Raw genomic sequence first — 20,605 nt, 5'->3', positions numbered from 1 at the left:
AACCAGTTGGTAACTATTTTTCCATTATACACAAGAACATTATTAGTTTCTTGACTCTTCCAAACATGTTTGGCACCTTGGGTCTAAAATTCCAGGATGCATTTAGTTAGATGGATTACTCATTTCAAAGCTTTCAAAGGTTCTTTTGTATGATGTTGTAAAATTAAAGTTAAAATGGTAAAAGTGTCTTTTGAGCATTGCACATAGAAATACTTGTTTGCAAATGACAAACAGGGAAGATGACGGATGTTTGTTAAGGTCATGGACAGATATCTTGTTCGTTGTATAATGTCGTTGAACATAATATTTAGTAAATCTTCCCGATTAGCCGTTCCTAGAATCCATTTACACGTATTTGCAGTACTTTATTTATATTCCATCAAATTAAGTCTCTTTTAATATACAGGGTGTTTCTAAACAACACCGACAACGTATGGGAAGTGAGTCCTGACACCAAAATAAGACAAAAAGTATAGACCAACTTGGGTGCACAAATGCTTCCTTTCGAAGTTATAGGCTGCCAAAAGCATGAAAAAAAAAAAAAAAAAAAAAAAGAACTTTAAAGGTCCATAGCTCCAAAAGTATGGAACCTACCGTAATCGGATCAAGACTTCACTTAGGAACTAATATGTGCGCTATCCAAAAACACATATTTCAGAATCCTAAGGTACACACGGAAAATTCTTATAGAGAAAGTTTGGCTACAGGCATAATATACTTTGAAGTACTCACCAACTACTTCCATAAAAATTGTTGTGGAAGTACCGCAGGATTCTGAAACTTGGATATTTGGTTAGGGCACATACTAGTTCCTAAGTGAAGTCTTGACCCGACTACGGTAGGTCCTATAGTTTTGGTGCTATAGACTTTTGAAGTTCATTTTTTCATATTTCTGGCAGCCTATAACTCCGAAAGGAAGCATTTGGGCACGCAGGTTGATGTATACTTTTCGCCTTATTTTGGTGTCAGGAATCACCTCCCAAAAGTTATCGATGTTGGTTTGAAACACCCTATATATGTATATACATGGTGTACCATTTGGATCTGGTGATGTACGAGAAACCTAGTCGTAATATGAGGTAAGCAGAGTCAGAGCTTGAGCTCCTTCTTGGTTTTAGAAAGCTTCTAGATCAGTTCGAACTCTCCTGCTATATGGTGAAACTGAGAAATACGGTACTTTGTGGTGTTGACATGCCTTCTCACATCAAAAGGGAGAGGTAGGTTTGTTTTAATGCTGTGGTGCCAATACTTCGTATGCCGGCAGATCCCCCTACACTCTAGAGGAGCTCTCTCCACCACCAGGTATAAACGGAAGATGGCACTTGGCCCATCGCGAAATGGACATATTGAATTTACTCTTTCATGAAATTATTTTAGAAACTGCCCTACGGCAACAGTACTGAGCCTTAGCAAATCGATCCAGCCAGAGATAAAATGATTGGAAGACAACAGCCTACCGCAAATTAGGTGTATTCTTTCTGGTGACCCACTTTTTCACCTGAATATGAGGTATTGTTCATCACCTCGTATGTATTATTTAAGATCCTTAATTGAGACAAGTATTATTCGCTTAAAAAAAAAAATCATCAAATACTTTCGCTAGTTACCTTCATCATATTCTTATAGGCTAATTCTTAGTAGAAAATTAATATGACACTTAGGTACCTGCATTTTTGTTCGAATTCAAAGATGATCTTTATTAACGTAAGAAAAATATAAGAAAAGAGTTCTAGACGGCATTACCTTGATTTCACAAGGAAGAGACAAATGATAACTTTAAAAATATGCTAAAATTTAGAGACAGCGCACGATTGTCCTGAAACTTTACGATGGATACTATGGTTTCGGGACTTGCCGACAGATGGCAACATCAAATTGAATGTTACACGAGGCTAGAGCAGTAGTGTAATATTGGTGGCACCTGTCGACAACATACGTAAAAATCAAGTAGTTTCGTCACTTCCGTTGGGGGCACGATAGCTCGGTAATACCTCAGGTGCGTGAGGTTCCTGGTTTGAGACCCGGTCAAATAAGTTTGTGGTGGATAACATCGTGTCAGTGGGTTTTCTCAGGGTGCTCCCGTTTCCTCCCTCATTCTCATTCCACCAATTCTTCCATTAGTCTTCATTTGCCTTAATCTCCCTTAGCCTAGCAGGCATAATCGTGGGGCGTCATTTCGTCACTTCCGCTGTAAACCGAAGTGCAAGGTTTCAAAAGCCACATTTTCGGTTCCAAACAAAACGTCTGCTAGGACAAAGCAGAGGACAGTGTGTGTTCAAGTCCTGTACATACGTGCTGCCACTTGTCGGTTATTTACACTGTTTTGTATTAATTCTTGTATATTGCTTTTGGATCTGTTATAATGTTTCGATCAAACATTTTCAAATGATCCATCGTTAGGTTTCCATGTATTTTCAGGATATTTTGATTGATTATTATTTATTTTTTCATTTACAATGGATGCAAATTTCAAGGAGAGTTTGTTATAATAAAACTAAGACTTCAGTTTTTAAACACAATTTGATAAACGCCAGTGTTCAACACTGCAAACCTAACATTTTGCGATTTTAGTGATACCTTATCTTACATAAAAGCCAGAGTACAGCAGTCATATGGCGGGCGCTTATAGTTGCTTCAATATCTTACTTAGTGTTTATTTGTGAGTGGGACATTTCAATTTTTAACATATACAGACAAACCTTCTGCTCACTTGCAAAAGCGAACAGCTTTATTACTTTTAATTGAAATCACCGTCATATTATTAATATTAAACTTATTTTGTTGTTTCTGTAAAATCTTTAAAAAAAAAAAAAAAGTAAAACCTTGATCAATGTAAATAAAACCTTACTTCCAACTTGGTTTGGGACTAGTGTCACTGCCAGCCAGTAATATTTCTTACATCATGAGTTGCTTCTATTGCATTGACCATTCAGTTACAAGGAAATCAGTGACGACTCCTCACAGAAGTGACGTCGGTAGAAATTTAAATTAAGGAATTCGTTACAAGATAAAGGAAAAACGCTTATTTAATGTGGACCTAGTCATTCTTGTATACGATTTTCTGACGCTGTATGAAGGATTCTGTCCCAAGCTTGTAGCGATATTTTGTTTTACCCGTGACTGTCCTCAAGAGCCGCCACTGAGAGAAACAAACTTGATCTTTAAATGATGTAATATTTATTTTCAGTGACATTGCTTTTTTTTGTTGTTGTTGTTGTTGTTGTTGTTTTTAAAAAATCCTTTCTCAGCAATTCCTGTTCTACTTTCAATTCATTTTGATAACAATTCAGCAAATTATACGCTAATTGTAATTATTTTCAAATTTCAGTTGTGAAATATTGGAAACACGATTTCAGATTGAGCAGAATATGTAAAACACTGTCAATTTTTGTGACCTTGCAAATGTCCAGTTGTCATTTACAGTAACGTGTTAATTAAAAGTTGTGTTGCTTGTTTGTTCATTCCAGGTGACATAGATGATTGCTTAGTCCAGCCTTTGCCTCAAGGTCAATTTACTCCGTTGCCAGAAGCCTTATGTTGGGTCATCTTAGAACTCACTTCGTCGGGCCAAGCAGCTGTAGTGGAGTCCATAAGAGTAGCACTGAAGCAAACGTTTCCTGATATCCAGAGGCCTTCTGAAGAAGTTGTTTACAATGCGTTGGCGAAGCTCATGGCCGATAGAAAGGTACACCACATACAATAAACATCCGACATGTAATTTCAAGTGTTCTCTGAGTAAGCATAAACCATGGTTTTGTTTAAGAAGAAGAAGAAAGGAACGGGAGGTATTTATTGAAACTGATGGGGATTTCCTCTTTTATAGATGCATGTTGTCACACACACATCAACAAAATGATGATGACCCAGATACACAATGGCTGTTGGGACTGATGTTCATGCTTCAAATATTCTTTGAGTTGTCGTATAGATGGTACTAGTTAATGACAATTGACGATTACTGACAGTTATCCATTTTGGGATTGAAAAAATTTTTCATTCTGGAAAACGTAGTTATTCTGCTTTCGAAAATCATAATTCTAGAATCTATGTTTTGAATGATTCTATTTAAGAGGCCCCTTCACGGCGAAATTAAAATACCGTCAATTTTACAGTAATTGTGATATCTTCAAATATATAAAAGATAATCGAAAAGAGAAGAGCTCGCTAGACAATATTATTTTACACGAGATACTGTTATCACGATTCACTTATCTGCTTTCGATTTACAAAAAATCGGCATTTATTTTCACGTTTATAAATGGCTGCAAATGGGAACGCTACTAGGTGACTCGTGATAACGGTACCTCATTCAAAATAATATTGTCTAGCGCTCTCTTGTTCCACATTTTCGATTATCTTTTATCTATTTGAAGATATCACATAATTACTGTAAAATTAGCGGTATTTTAATTTCGCAGTGATTAAGAACAATGCAAAAATGTCTATATTGTATATAAATTTTAGTAAAAATAAAACGTGACTAACAGATACTTATTATTATTAAACTGTGTTGTAGTTTCGGCAGTTGTATCAATGCCTTCATCAAACACATTATCGTATTTGCTGCTTCCTGGATATCTCCTTTCTTCTGTCCTTCCAATGGTTCATCCTCCTTTCCAGACATCAGATAATAATTTCTGATAACGGCAATGACATATTAACAAAGCTTTAACACGGATGAGTAATAACAAGTGTTTCCTTTGGTCACATTTCATGTTTAAGGTATAACTGGTTCCAAAATTATGATAAGGAGTCTTCAGATTTATTTATTTATTTATTTATTTTTGTAAAGCGAACTCAGAAGTAAAGCAAACAAAAAAGGATTGAAGATAGGAAAGAAGAAATTCTGAAAAAAAGCATGATAGAAATATGGCCCCCACATTTGCTCGGCTTACTGCCTCGTATCCCTAACATATTCGTAATCTTAAGGGATTTCAAGGATGTGACCATCTTATTATAACAATTACAACCCCGATCCTTTCTTCTTCCCTTCTAAGGGAAACATCAAAAAACGCTGAAACACTTCTTTAGTTAGCATGTTTCTGCTCTTACGGGATTTCGAGATATGGCTGTTATTTTAACAATTTACAATTCCCGCCTTTTTCTTCCTTTTAAGAGAAATATCAAAAAACGCTGAAACATGTTTTTAATTATTTTACACTAAAAGCCTAAACACTAATTTTCATGCTTCTAACCGTAAGGGATTTCGAGATATGGCCATTAAAATAAGATAACAATTACAACCCCGACTCCTTTTTTTCTTCCCTTATAAGGGAAATAATAATAATAATAATAATAATAATAATAATAATAATAATAATAATAATAATAATAATAATAATAATAATAAACTCTGAAAGACATCTTTAGTTATTCTAAATGAAAAGTCTAAATACCAAATTTCATGTTTCTAACTTTAACGAATTTCGAGATATGGCCATTCAATTATAACGATTCTAACCCCACCTTTTTTTCTTCCCTTCTAGGGCAAATATAAAAAAAGATACAACACGTGTCTAATTATTTTAAACGAGAAGTCCAAATTCCGAATTTCATGTCTCTAACCTTGAGAGATTTCAGCTATGGACATTATAATTAACGCCCCATTGTTTCTTTTCACCCTTTTCTGTCCTCCTAGGTCAAATTAAAAAAAAAAAAAAAAAAAAAAAAAAAACTTAAAGACATGGTTAATTATTTTAAATGAGAAGTCCATATACCAAATTTCATGTCTCTAACGTTCTGGAGTTCCGAGATATGGCTATTTTAAGATAATAATTGCCCCTCCCTTTCCGTCGATTTTCAAAAATTCTTCCTCAGTGGGACTTTACATCACGCACGTGCACCCCCCTCCCTCCGTTCTGAATATACACTATCTAAACTGAGAAATTGGAAGTGGAAATAGCAATATTTTCCTAAAATTTCATGTCATGTTTCCGTTTCGGGCTTAAAAGAAAATGGTTTTGCTAAACATAATAGTTTAAGTCAGTTCCTCATACACATCACAGATGCCTAAAGGCATTTAAAAAAATAAAATAAATTTGATTCAGATGTACGGTACTGATAGTTATTGGTGCACCCCCTCAGAAAATCCTGGATCCGGTCGTATATATATATATATATATATATATATATATATATATGTGTGTGTGTGTGTGTGTGTGTGTGTTCTTACAAGGACAAAACACCATACTTGCAAATTTCATGAAAATTGAGTTTTGAACCTCAGGCAGGTGTATAATTGAGATACATCAAGCAATAGTGGCTAAAATTTCTTTTAAAAATGCTTTAACATGCATAAAAAATGTAATAACGTAAACGTAAGTTTCTAATTCTTTGGTAAACAGAAAGTCGTCGTGTTTTTAAAATTAACTTTTCATTACATATATTCTTTTACCTTTGTATGACAAAGTTAATGCCTACAATTTTAAAGTGATGAAATAATAAAAATAAATTTAAAAAATTATCAAAGATATACAAGATCTTTGAAAATAAAGTATGGGACAAAAATGAAATCATTAGTTTTAATGGCATTTTTGGTCGTTTATTTTTGTCCCCTTTTTTTATAGTATGATTACTGTACAATATGTTAATTTTGCTGTCGTTTAGGTATACCAAACGGCACACGGTTATTTCGTGGTGACCCCGGAGAGTCGTCGCCGCTATCCTCCTTCCAACCACCAGAGCCAAATGACCGATACCTCTGGAAGAACCATGTTGATGTCCACTGAAGAAGCCTTAGCATACGTTCACGGAGAAATGGAGACTTTCCGAGATGGCGAAGTCACCCACCAAGCTGTACAGACAAATTTGGCTGATGTTATCTGTGGAGGTAAGTTGGTTCACAACGATATAAGAAACATTGATTCAAAACTAATCTAGTTACTGTATTGTTCTTAGTATATATAAGAATATTAGGAGTAGTCCCAAAAAAATGTATGAAAAGATTGCGATTTTGGCCAAGAATTTTAGGAATGATCCAAAAAAGATGGATCAAAAGATTGCAATTTTGGCCAAGAATTTTAGGAATGATCCAAAAAAGATGGATCAAAAGATTGAGATTTTGGCCAAGAATTTTAGATGGATCAAAAGATTGCGATTTTGGCCAAGAATTTTAGGAATGATCCAAAAAAAAGATGGATCAAAAGATTGCGATTTTGGCCAAGAATTTTATGAATGATCCAAAAAAAGATGGATCAAAAGATTGCGATCTTGGCCAAGAATTTTAGGAATTATCAAAATATTCATCAGAAGATTGCGATCTTGGCCAGTAGTTAGTTTTTGGATCATGGCCCACAAAATTTTTGAACGGTTCCTAAATCGAGTTTTTGTATCTTCTGCGGAATATGCACATCATACTGAGCTAACTGATAGTTTGGGTTTGGCTACACTATATGTAGTTCTCCAGAAATAAGACCTACGAGAAAATTTTTTATTGAAATATATTGGATCTTTTGATCCAAAAAGAGGTTCGAGTTAAACTCATTTTCGTCTCAAGATTGGGGGTTTCTTCACGTGGACTAATAAGTCAGAAAAAGTACAATGTTCTGATTGAAGGCTGGGTCAACTAATGCAGAATAATACGGATCCCATGTGTGAATTTTGCAAAACTTTCTGAATGACCCTCGTATACAGTAATGCATTTTGAAAGAGTTAACCGCTTCTGTAGTATAGTTGAAAGTTGGAAAGAATGAAAGTTCGGTCTATTGAATTAAATACGGGAAAAACTCGTTCTTACTTCTCTGTAAGTGGAAAATTCGCGTTGAAAACGGGTTGTAGACATTAGCTGAAATATTCGTTCTTCACACGCCAAGAATAGTTTTTGGAAGTCGAAGGTATATGTGAGCCTATTTCCTCCCTTGAGAGGTGTGTATTTGAATCGAAATGAAATGATATACGTAAATCCGTTTTGACCCAAGTGCTAAGTATTTGAACACGTGAATACTTGAACACTTTTCTTTTAATAAATGGTTTAAATACTAAGTTTCATTTACCTAACGTGAGCGTTCCCGGGTTCGATTCTCGGTGAGGGACACTCAGACGAAAAAGTGTAAAAGCTTTTCCAGCATAGCCATCTTGAGTGAGGTTTTCTTGAGTTTTCCTTATTCACATAAGGCAAATGCCGGGATAGTACCTAACATAAGGTCCCAGGTCGCCTCCTTCCTTCCCTTTCCTCGGATAGTGTGATCGTCGCGGGACATCATCCCTTATACGTGACAAGATAACATGGTTATAGATGCCGAAAACCCAAAAATCTGATTCCGAATTATTTTCGTAATGTGAGAAACTCGTGAGATATACTGTTTTTGGCATAAACTTTAAAATCCTTCTCCTCTTAAGTGTCTTCACTACAGCGAAATTAAACTACCGCGCTAATTTTATAATTTTTCTGTATTATCTTGAAAACAAATAAAAGTATTCGAAAAACAGAAACGTAGTGAACTAGATAATATGATTTTACATGTGATACCTTTACCACAATACATCTATCTGCTTTTGGTATGCCGCTATTTACAAAACCCGCAAAAAGTGCTAAATCTATCTATAGTTTCAAATCGAAAGCATATAGATGAGTTGTGATAACGGTGTCACATGCAAAATTGTATTGTCTAGTTCACTACGTTTCTGCTTTTCAAATATTTTTATTTGTTTTGAAGATATTACAGAAAAACTCTAAAATTAGCGGTAGTTTAATTTCGCTGTAGTGAAGACCCTTAAGATTTGCATATTAATGAAAGTGACACGTGAGCCAAGTGCTAAGTATATTGAAAAATTCATTTCAAACTGAGATTTGTATAGAGGACAGACAAAGAGACATTAAGCTTTATATTATAAACGTTAGAATTTACATCTGTCAGGTTCTCATTTTTCCAGATTCTGTTATGGATGTAATGACGTCTTTTTTACATTCTCCATGCGTACAGCTATTACTGACCAATTGGCGTCCTCGCCAAGTGTTATTTCCTCGTTTTTCTTGTATTCTTCTTCTTGTTACGTGTTCTTATATCATTTTCTCCAGAAAACTTAGAAAAATACCATTCGAAAGTGTGAAAATATCAATAAATAATTTGAATCTAAACCACTTTCTTTTGATATTAAGAGAAGCTTTTGTTGTTTGTTGGTCTTCACGTCACGTTCATATTTAACGATGTTCTTCAGACTGTTCGTGTGAACTTTTATTTTGCCATTATAGATATTGGGCATCCTGTTGAATATGTGTAAGCTTTCAAATCATATATGCACACACACACACACACACTTCCTTGTTTTGTATGTATATATTACACACGTTCCTCAGTTAAGGATTTTCTTCATTTTTTTTTTTTTAATTCCCAGATGCTTTGCTTCCTGTAGATTCAGCTTTCGCTTTTGTCTAGTGGCTTATTTATGTCCTTCGATTTAAAATAGTACTACTTCAAACACATTTCCTAGAGAGTGACGTAGGCTGTTTGTTTCTCTCGATCATAATGAAATAGCCATTTTTGCTTTCTTTTACATTTTTTTCCAACTTATTAGTCATTGTGTCACTTATAAACAATGTTGCCAGATCTGAAGATTAAAAAGTAGCGTGGTTGTGCTCCAAAACTAGCCCAAACATAAAAATGATTAATTTTGCAATATATATATATATATATATATAGAGAGAGAGAGAGAGAGGTTATAGGTTGGCAACTGTCAAGTGGCGACCTCAGTTTTGGACTATTGGCGGTAGCGTGTTAGGGAAAACTCCATACCACGTCAGGAGCAGTACATCTCCAGTGTGCAATGAACTGAGCAGACAGTGATAGTATAAAATGAGCCACCTTTCTTAGTTTGAAGGAGACGTGTTTGCTTAAGTCAGTTTTATGGCTTCTCAAATACACTTTATAGCGTTTACAGTATGCTTTTTCATTGTTATGCTTTACTTCTTTAATTGAATTGCTAAATTCTTTATCTGTGAGCCATGGATATTGGAAGTCTTTACTGTACTTACTCCACCTACTCATTATGTTAATATGGCTAATACAGTAATAGAATTAAATTTGCAATGGTTACGTTTACATAACTCCATAAAACTGTTAGGCCAAGGCATTAACTGAGACATGAACACGCTCAATGATACTGCAACAGCACAAATTCAACAAGTCTAGTGTTGCCAAACCTGGAGATTAAAAACTACTAAAACAAAAACTGAATTAGTATCAAAAACGTTAGTTTTAGTAAAGCAATTGTTCATTGATCATTGTACATAACATACTAAACGAATTAATAATTATATAAAAATAATAATTTGTGATTTCATATAGGAAAATAAAAAAAGTATCGAATTCTTAAGAGATAGCTTGCAGATAATTAAAAATAGCCCCAAAATTGCGTGTAGCCCAAGTTGAATTTTTGATAGCGAGGGCACTCAAAAAATTCGCTCAGTCCTTTACTTATAGCCCAATGTGGCAACACTGCTTATAAATTTAAATTTCTTTCTTTCTTTTATCTTTTTTTATTTATCATGTATACATATATATCTCCACTTATCGTGCATACGTAAAACAAGTGAAGAACAAAACAAATATGGCTACTAAAGTGAGAATAGCATAAGACCTATTGGACATATCGTCTCATACTCTCACTTTAATAATTCTTCGATTAGTAACAATTGTTACCTTCTCACAAATTGAACACGACGAGCCAATTATACATCCTTATATAATTGATCATTGCAGTATTGTATTTGCTTATTTGTTACTTGTCTTGCTGTCCTTTTAGTAACAGATAAACACATTTCTAATCAAATATTCATTTTTTTCTTCATTCTACAGGGTGTTAATAAACTGAGTGTCACAATTTTAGGATTTAATTCGTTGTACCAAATGAAAGAAACAAGAGTTTTAGGAATGATCCAAAAAAATGCACCAAAAGATTGCGATCTTGGTCAATAATTAGCTTTTGGATTAGGAGCCACAGAATTTTTGAACGACCCCTAAATCGAGTTTTTTTTCTTCTTTTTTTAACTACAGCATAAGCACATCATACTGAGTTAAGTGATAGTTTGGGTTTGCCTACACTATATGTAGTTCTCCACATATAAGGTGTACAAGAAAAAAATTTGATTGGAATATAATGGATCTTTTGATCCGAAAACCCACAGAACCTGGAACAGTGGCGTATATAGAATTTCATGAAGGTACGGGTTCAAACTCATATCCTTTCAGGGCATAAACAAATTTCTGTATACATATCTTAATATTTAATGTTTATTTCTTCTATAATATCTTGTTGAAGAGAAAACTCGGAATTATCTTTATATTTACCACTAGGTTTTAATCGAACCGGTACCTGTTCATGCTAGAAATAAGAGCTAATACCATCATACACCCACGTGAGGTCGAGATTCGGTGAGATTTGAAGAAAGAGTCACATATTAGGTGGTTTTTAGGTATTTGGTGTCTAAAATCGAAAAGCTTTTTGAAGTTTATTCACTGACGTCATTTTTAGAATCAATGAACCATTGTGTTCGCATGCATAATACATGTAAAGAGATTTTTGAAAGTATTAGGTGTATTCTGCTAACGTCTTCTTCAGTAGACATTAAGACCTGATTGAGTAACGATTACCATAGATCGCGTAGACTTTCACTTTTCTGCATACTTTTAAGAATAATAAATTAAAAAAAAAAAAAACTCTGTGCGTTTGTTGTTGAAAGTTCCTGACAATACCTCTTATGGTAAACATGTCCACTTGACACTGATGGTCGTTGTTTTCGTCGGTGAAATGGAAAGTTTTTTTTTTTTTTTTCAACTACTACATTGGTTTGCATTGTTGATGTCGTTGACACAACGTATCTCCTACTAATTGTGTTGTATTACTACCCAGTTCTTGGTGTTAACCTACTTGTGAGTTAAATGTTTTTCTTACAAATTACTAATACGGACATTCCACAACGACAAGATCCTTGAGAGTAAAATACCGGTGTTTGTACCTCACAAGAGTAAACAAATGAATACATTGATTATACGTATTTTTTTTTTTTTTTTTACTGTGAAGATAAAAATACTTAAATTTAATTAGCAAATTACGTTTGTAATTGTCTGTAAGTTGTCGCAATAACACGACGTCAATATTCTTATTATTTTACCCTTAATAATAGTAATTGTGCAGAGCATAATTGAACAGTGTTTTTAGTAAAGTGACAAATTGCTTCATGTAATGTCTATAATTTTTTGTGAAGAATGTACCATTGTGCTTCAAATGTAGATATTCTTCGCCTACTAGTATTTTTGTATTGTTTTGAATTATTTTTGAATTATTACACATTACTACACCTCTTTTCAATTCTTTATAATGCGTTTTCCATTATTTTAGTTAATTTATTTGTACTGTTTTTTGTAGTCTTCCAATCTTGAATATGTCCATTCGTCGAAATTTTCACCAGAGCTAAATTTTCTCTAGTTTTAAGCATTCAACAAAAAAAAGGTCACTCTTAATTAGCAGCCTTAATACTGGACTAAGGAAGAAATTGGTCAAGTGCTCTATGTGGAACATTGGACTTTATAGTTCAGAGACTTGGGCATTACGGAAGTTAGGGAAGAAATATTTAGAGAACTTCGAAATGTAGTGTTGGAGGGAGATGGAGAAAATAAAATGGATAGAAAGAGTAACAAACGACAATGTTTTAAAACGGATAGGAGAGAAGAGGGCGCTTCTAGCCACCATTCTTCGTCGTAGAAAGGCCAGTTGGACTGGATACATCTTGCGAATAAATTGTCTTTTTCATACCGCGATAGAAGAAAAGATGGAAGGAAAGCGAGGAATAGGAAGAAGAAGAACATAAGTGATCGATGATTTGAAAAATAGAAGAAAATATTGGGAGTTAAAAGAGGAAGCTGAAAATTGAGAAACATGGAAGAAACATTTCCAGACCCAAATCCAAAATTGAAAAAAAAGAAAAGTAGGAAAATGGGGAAACTCATTAGACCCAGGACCTGCCAAAAAACCGAATACTTAATAATAATAATAATAATAATAATAATAATAATAATAATAATAATAATAATAATAATAATAATAATAATAATAATAATAATAATAATTACGGCAGCATCGTACTCATCAAAGTGATGTTAACATAGGGATTTGAATAATTTAGAAAGGCATGAGAAAATAGGCTTCATAGTTTAAGAGATATTTTTTTCCCATTTGTTCAAGGCCACTATATGTCATAAAGGACACATTCGGCTTTAATCTAATATATACTGATAAATATCCGCTATTTGGAATACGATTCAGATATTTATTTTAAATTTCACAATCTATATTATTTCCTCACACGTCTATTCAAACAGAAATCTGTGTACTTTGAAGATATTTTGTTAGCGTCACATAACCTTTAGGTATTTTAAGTACGAAATTTGTATAACTACATAGCGTCAGTACGTTTGTCCTTCGAGAAGTGTGTGTGGCAAAAGCATGTGCTTCCTTTCAGATATAGATTACATTATTTAGAATCCAAATTATCACTTTCATCACTTATCCCAAAGTCTACAGGTCACATTACTTGCAAAACAGTGTTATATCTGTTTGCAGAAAGCAATAGCTCGGCTATTACTGTGTGGTAGTTACATCTGGTTACACTTGATCACTGTTTAACTATTGATGTGTAACACGACTCGGTCGCTTGGTGGCTGATGTCCTTGAACACCATTTTAACAGATTCTGCAAATGATAGTTCGTGTGCGACAGGTGATAAGTAAACTTAACTGCACAAAGGTTACTTCATGGGTTGACTAACTCAAATGTGACTCGAAAGTATGAAAGTGAAATGTTTGCAGAATATATATATCACAGTGAAAATTCATTTTTCTTATTTTATTTATTGCAGCCCATGTCGTTATATGTTTACTTATTTCTTAACTCAGTTATAAACAGGTTTACCAGTTACCTTAGCACGAAAATTATCTTTTATTTAAATAACTGTAGCGCTTGTTATGTATGTATATGCAAAGAAGGGCGTCAGTGCGTAATCTTCTCGTTCAAGATGCAAATTTAAAACATGCTGTATTTTGAATTGCGAACAAGGTTGTAATGTTCGTATAAGCGAATGTAAACGAAAACAGTTTTATGTACATACGAAATAAGGCGAAGTTACTGCAATGTTATGTTGTTTATTTTGTTTACTTAATTTTATCTCATCCTCATATTCAGAACTTTTTTGACACTTCTAAAAGCGGTAGTGGATATTCAGTGTATTTTCAATTACTCTTTTAAACACTCTTGAATTCGATTACTATGTACATCATGGAAAAGAACAATTCGTATAGAAGCATACTTAGCTTTAAAATTTACATAAATACTCGTTCTTCGCACGGGGAGAATATATTTTATTTTGGACATAAAGGGCTAAATTTGGATTTAATCGGCATCAGAAGTGTCACTGTCCATCTCAAAGATCCCCGAAAACTGTGTATTCGTCATTCATATCAGTCATTTTCGATCATTTTGATATATCATCCCCGTCCCCCCTCCCCCGCAAGTCGTACGGCTGAATTTGGATTGAAACGGCATCCCCATCTCAGCGACCCCGAAAACTATGGATTCGACACTAATGTCGATCATTTTCGATCCCCCTCGTCTAAGTTGCACCGTCTAAGTGAAATGGTAAAAATCATCGCAGGCCCGAACTCATCTATGTTGAAAATTTGATCGAGGTCTGTCGCGTGGTTCAAGAATTATTAAGTTTTATTTATTTTTATATATTTCCCACTCCCCTACGTTGTACCGCCAGAGTAAAACGATAAAAACCATCCCAGGCCTGAACCTCATCTATTTTGAAAATAGGATGGAGGTCGATCGGGTGGTTCAAGAGGTGCGAAGTCACAAACATAGTTACTTTCATTTTTATATATCCGGACCTTAAAGGCAGAGGGGAGTAAGTCATTTTTTTCTGAAAATGAGTTATTACCAGATCTGATATCTCTTATTCTTAGAAAGCTTGTAGTTGTATTATGAATACTTTATCAAATAGCAACAATAAAATTGGATATAAGTCCAAAGGCACTTAAAGGCAAAAAGAAGTAAGTCACTGTTTTCTGTCTCTCTTGAAAATTTAATAAAAATGACTTACTCCCCTCTGCCTTTAAGGTCCGGATATAGTGATAGAATTATGTTCTGTTATTAATAAGAGCCAGCACATACTTTTTGTTAATGTAATGTTCCTTAGATCTTTAAGATATAGTTGCTTAAAACCTCGCTGGCCTTCCAAGTGTTCTCTTTCTCGTATCCAGGACCCTATATACATAAGGAGAGGATATCGGAACTCATTTCCGCTTCCGAAATTTGTAACTTGGAATATAATGGAATTTAAAAAATTGAGATCTTGTATATTAAAATGATGTTCAATTTGTACTAGAGACCATAAGAAAATGGTCCCTTACAAAATTCCCTTGTTTGGATCTCGTTAGAAGTTAAGTTATATTTTCAAAATGTGAGGGGGAACATTGTAAATCAATAAACTACGAGTATTTCTTCGCCTGATTACGGAGTGTAACCATCTTATTTAAGTTTATTTTATAACTTATTGAACTTGAGAAATCATTAAATATATTTTTATCACATAATTTATCATTGGTGAAAAATACCAAATCGAAAGGGGAAAAAATAAATATAAAAAGATAACGACTTATCAGGGAATGGATGTATCCATATAGAGACCTATAGATAGAATCTCTCAAATCCCTTTGTGATATGAGTGACAAATTTTGCTCATGTCCAATTGGTTTATTATATTCATAAATATAGTTAAAATTCCACACTAAAAATGGTTGCTTTCCGCTACTTCAGTGACTCTTTCGTTTACATTTTGAATGTTTAGATATGTGTTTTCAATTGAAGGAAACTTCTCCTTAGAAGAGAAATTCAAAGCTTAAACACATTGTTAAAAGAAATTACCTTTATAAGTGCCAGTTACAGGTGAAGTTTAGTGTGAGTGATTTTTAACGTCTATGTAATAGAAGACATAACGGTAATTAAACATACTTGCATAAATATAGACGTTCATATATTGTATTACATTACATTCAACTTGCAACGACTGGTACCTGTACTTAATAAATCACCCCCGCCCTCTTCAAAACTATTCGTTTTCGTATATTAATATCAAATTGAGTAATCTTGATATGATGAGAAGTTAAATATGAGCTATGAAGTAGCTATTTAACTATATACTTTATGGTTGTATAATCAGAGTTAAACAGCAATACTACCAGGTATGTAAACGTAAAATTATTTAAAATTTTGGAAGCGAGAGTTAGTAGTTATTTACTAATTTAATTATGGCATCAGGAACGATTAGCGTCTATATTGATATACTGAAGACACATTTAGGTAAACAATCATATCAGAAATTTACACATTTGCACTGCAACTAAATTAATAACGTAATAACGCCAGAAATCTAAAACTGTTAGTTATCATTAATGAAGGAGGGATGTGCTTTTAATATTTGGTAACAAAATTTGTCTAATACGGCACGCGACATTCGAAGAACATTCGTAAGATGCCCTAAAATATAAGAGATGAGACAGGGCCGTCTTAACGTATGGGCTAAATGGTCACTTGTCCGAGTGCCCCTTAAGCAGAATTGTGTGTATTACGTGTAAAATTTAGTCGTAGGGACTCCAGGACACTCATAATACCGTTAAACCAGCATTGGAATGAGAAATGCTTTAAAATATAAATACATTTGATATCCACTAGCGTTTTCGAATTGTAAAAAGGTGAGGTTATGAGGATGGGATACAAATAAAATTAAAATAAAAACAGAAAACAAATAATAATAATAAAGAAAAAGGCAATGTAGTAATCGGCTACAAAGAACTCAGGCAGTAATCTAACAGATCTTAGTATTTCTTCAAATAGGAAGACAACCTGCTTTCCAGAACGAAATCTCCAACTTAGTTGTCTTCTTTCTTAAGGACAGGACATTTCAACTAGGCCAAGAATCAACTCTTAACAACTATCAAAGCTGGCGTCCCACAGGGATTCTGTTTGTCACCACTATCGTACAACCTCTACATAGCAGACCTTCTAACAACTATCAATACACTAATAGATAACTTAAAGTTTAAATTCCCTTTTTAGCGATGGTATATTAGACTGAATCTTCTACTTAAAGTGGGATCTAGAATAACTTACAGAATTACTGTACCGTACATGCTTCACAGGTGAGCGGCCATATTAAATTGATAGCCACTTGTACTCTTACTACTGTGTGAATCTCTCATCTTCGTTGATGATATATATCTACATGAAAGATCAGGAATTATCTTTCTTCGTAACGTATATTAAACGTAAGTTATCGTGTCTTCAGTATCATTCTCTTTTATTCTGTGTTATTCTGAGTAAGAGCCTGAATAGGCATTTCTGTTTATTCTTTGATAGAAGTAATGCACAGGTTGTATTTATGATTCCATTCAGTAAGCGAAATTTTCAGAGAAGCGAGTTTACGGAAAAGGAAGAAAAAAATCGTTTATATTTTTTTTACATAAACAAGAGAGGCAAAATATACGGTCACGAAGACCTCATAACTTTTATAACTTCTTTGGAGTTTCCGAAATAATCGTGACGAACTGCAGTTTGCTTCAACTTTCCGAAGAAAGAAAAAAAAAAACTAAATCCATTGTTATTATTATTGTTGTTGTTAGTTCGTTCGTTGGCTGTGCCTTTTGTACTTTTGAAAGTTGCAGTGACTGAAATCTTACGTAATTCTCGTGTTCTTACTGTTTTCTGTACCACGGAAATGCAGTTGAATTACGTTGATTCAAAAGCAGAATTTACATGGCTTTGTTAATACTTTTTCGTCTTGTATATCATTATACATATATTTTATTTTTTACGGATATTTGCACGTGAGGAACTTATTTTTTTTTCCAAGAACGTGACAATAATTTTCGTTTCTCAGTAGCACCTTAAAGGTCTCACGGAGTGTTCATTTTGATATTTTGTACTGTGAGTAAACATTTATGTTGACCGAGATTCATCGGCCATAATTGATGATCACTCTCTACTGCATATCCATCAATTTCTAATTTAAAGTACTACGATACATAATAATTAATGTCATTACTCGGCAATATAGGTGACTGGGTCCTAGATCTGCACCTAAAGATAACTTCAATTGAGGTTGTAAAAGAAAGATAGAAACATTTATGTGTTTGTGTATGTGGCTGAAGACTATACACACCTACACAGAAAAAAAGAAAGAAAAAAATATTCATGGCATGCAGCCTTGTAAGATTTTAGCCGACAAACCGGCGGTTGAAGTTGGAGGATGTGTGGTGTCGGCGTTGCTGAACCGAGAATCATGTAGTTCGTGAAAGGCCAAGTTCCCTGAATTTTCAAGATCAGCGCCTGGAGAAATCTAATTACACTTAGTGTTCGTTTCTATTGCACTCGATATGTTTTGGGCACTTCGATTACATTCGGTATGTTTTGGGCGCTTAGATTGCACTCGATATATTTTGGTCACTTCGATTGCACACGATGTGTTTTGGGTGCTTCGATTACACTTGATATGTTTCGGTCGCTTCGATTACACTTGATATGATTTGGGAGCTTCGATTGCACTCGATATGTTTTAAGCTCGAATTTCACAATGATTGAACGCCAATCTGTCTAGGGGACGGGCGATGTCCAATGAACAGTTTTGTCTTGTCCATGTTTCGTCATCTTACGTGATTCACTTCTAGTGGCTTATCGAAGGTAGAAAAAACAAATAGCCCTCGTATTATTCCATGTCTTATTAAGGTTTCCGTAGAGTCTTAATTTGGCATTTGGATTGAGTATAGCCCGCTCCCCCCAGTGATTTTTAACGAATCATAGTGATTCTGACGATTCATATTAGTTCATAATGAATCGGAATCGCATGTTATAAAGATTTAAGAAGTAAATCTTGTGGTAAGGAAGCTTTAGTATAAGTAGTAGTAGTAGTAGCGATGGTAGTAGTATTAGTAGCAGCAGTAGTAGTAGTAGTAGTGGTAGTTAGTAGCAACAGTAGTAGTAGTACTAGTAGTAGGAACGGGTTAGAAGCCCCGCAGGGGTTGATTGGGTTGTGTTCTCGATATAAGTAGTAGTAGTAGTAGTAAAGTAGTAGTAGTAGTAGTAATAGTAAAGTAGTAGTAGTAGTAGTAGTAATAGTAGTAGTAGTAGTAGTAGTAGTAGTAGTAGTAGTAGTAGTAGTAGTAGTAGTAGTGACTCCTCCAGTTCCGGTGACAAAGAACTGGGGGGAGCGGGCTATACACAAGCCTGGCATTTATTCCGAAGTTGGGCGTCCGCTTTCGCCACGTTTTTTCGCTGTCATCTCCTTTTCACATTTTCTGCAATTTGTTATCAGGTTCATTAATCCGTGCTCTTCACAAACTTTTAAAACATTTTGCTCGTTATCAACGTATTGCTTCACAAATGTTAAAACTGTTAGTTCACTGCCCTTGTACATTCGCCATGTTGATAACATAAATGCTCGTTACTTTCCCACAATGCAACTGTTCGGTTACCTTGCGCCAAGTAGTTCCCTCCGCTCGCCGAATAGTCCCATGTTTGTAACCGTTTATATATAACAAATAAAGATATTTTTCGAGATATTTATATACTATCAAGCACACAAACGATCAAATTATCCATATCTTCCCTGTAAACTTTAAAAAAATTGCTGGAAACGGACGCCCAACTTTGGAACTTAACCTCCTTAATTTAAATACCAGGGAACTCTAAAAACATGGTATAATAGAAAAAAAGTATCATAAAAGATATTTAACTAGTTATTGGTTTAGATATTACCAATTAAATCACAGTATTTCATATATATTAATGAAGGGAGAAAATAACCGATTTTTACTTATTTTTACACACTAGATCCTCTGTTGATGTGAATTCAATAACTTACAAAAAGGGAAAAAGTGAATGACTGGACGGAGACTCAAACTCGCGATCTCCGGCATACCAAGCCGATGCGTTACCACTACGCATGTGGTCTGAATGGAGAGCACCGACTTCAAGAGTAAGAGAATGTGTGGCTGTTCTGGGAAGCGGACTATGTTGCCAATGGTTAACGCATCGGCACGGTATGTCGGAGATCCCGGGTTGGAATCTCGGTCCTGTCATTTTTTTTTATTTTTTTTTTTTTACTCTATGTGTAACAGTATTTTGTGTTCACTTAAAAATATTAGCGAAAAAAGAAAACAGAAAGAAACATCAAAAGTAAAATTAAGGTCTTGGTGTTCATGAAATCTTTGTTTCTATAAAAATTGTACATGATTTCCATTTGGTTTGAATCTTATGTTACATTCATGTTTATCTCAATGTACCCGAAACTTAATTGCCATGAATATCTTGTTAAGGAAACGAGTAAAAATAAGACAATCGCGACCGTAATCAACGAATCATACTAACTAAACGTTATGGAGTTGCGATTGTGTTTTTTTCCCTACTCCTTCGCTCAAAGAAATGTCCGTGTATTACATATTGGAGCAGTTCCAATTTTCCTTTTTTTCTTTCTTTCTTTTCAATTCTGCTTTGCTCCGTACCTCGGTTTGTCTTACTGGTACTTTGTTCTTGTTAGTTCCAAACGGAAGTGTATCCA

At 34.3% G+C, this 20,605-nt stretch overlaps 1 protein-coding gene across 2 annotated transcripts in view; it reads left to right on the top strand.

Annotated features, from left to right (window-relative positions):
* ko (Stork-head domain-containing protein knockout) overlaps positions 1 to 20,605 on the top strand; it is a 540,883-nt gene that overhangs the window by 490,146 nt on the left and 30,132 nt on the right. For both annotated transcript variants that reach the window (XM_081760382.1, XM_081760381.1), the window contains exons 4-5: positions 3,468 to 3,685; positions 6,607 to 6,829. In XM_081760382.1, the coding sequence (XP_081616508.1) occupies positions 3,468 to 3,685; positions 6,607 to 6,829 (441 nt within the window). The remainder of the gene's footprint in view (positions 1 to 3,467; positions 3,686 to 6,606; positions 6,830 to 20,605) is intronic.

This window comes from Thermobia domestica, chromosome 5, assembly GCF_964235325.1.
Source record: "Thermobia domestica chromosome 5, izTheDome1.hap1.1, whole genome shotgun sequence".
In the NCBI taxonomy this organism is placed as follows: domain Eukaryota; kingdom Metazoa; phylum Arthropoda; class Insecta; order Zygentoma; family Lepismatidae; genus Thermobia; species Thermobia domestica.
The sequence above is the reverse complement of the archived record's forward strand: the minus strand, read 5'-3'. Positions and strand labels throughout refer to the sequence as shown.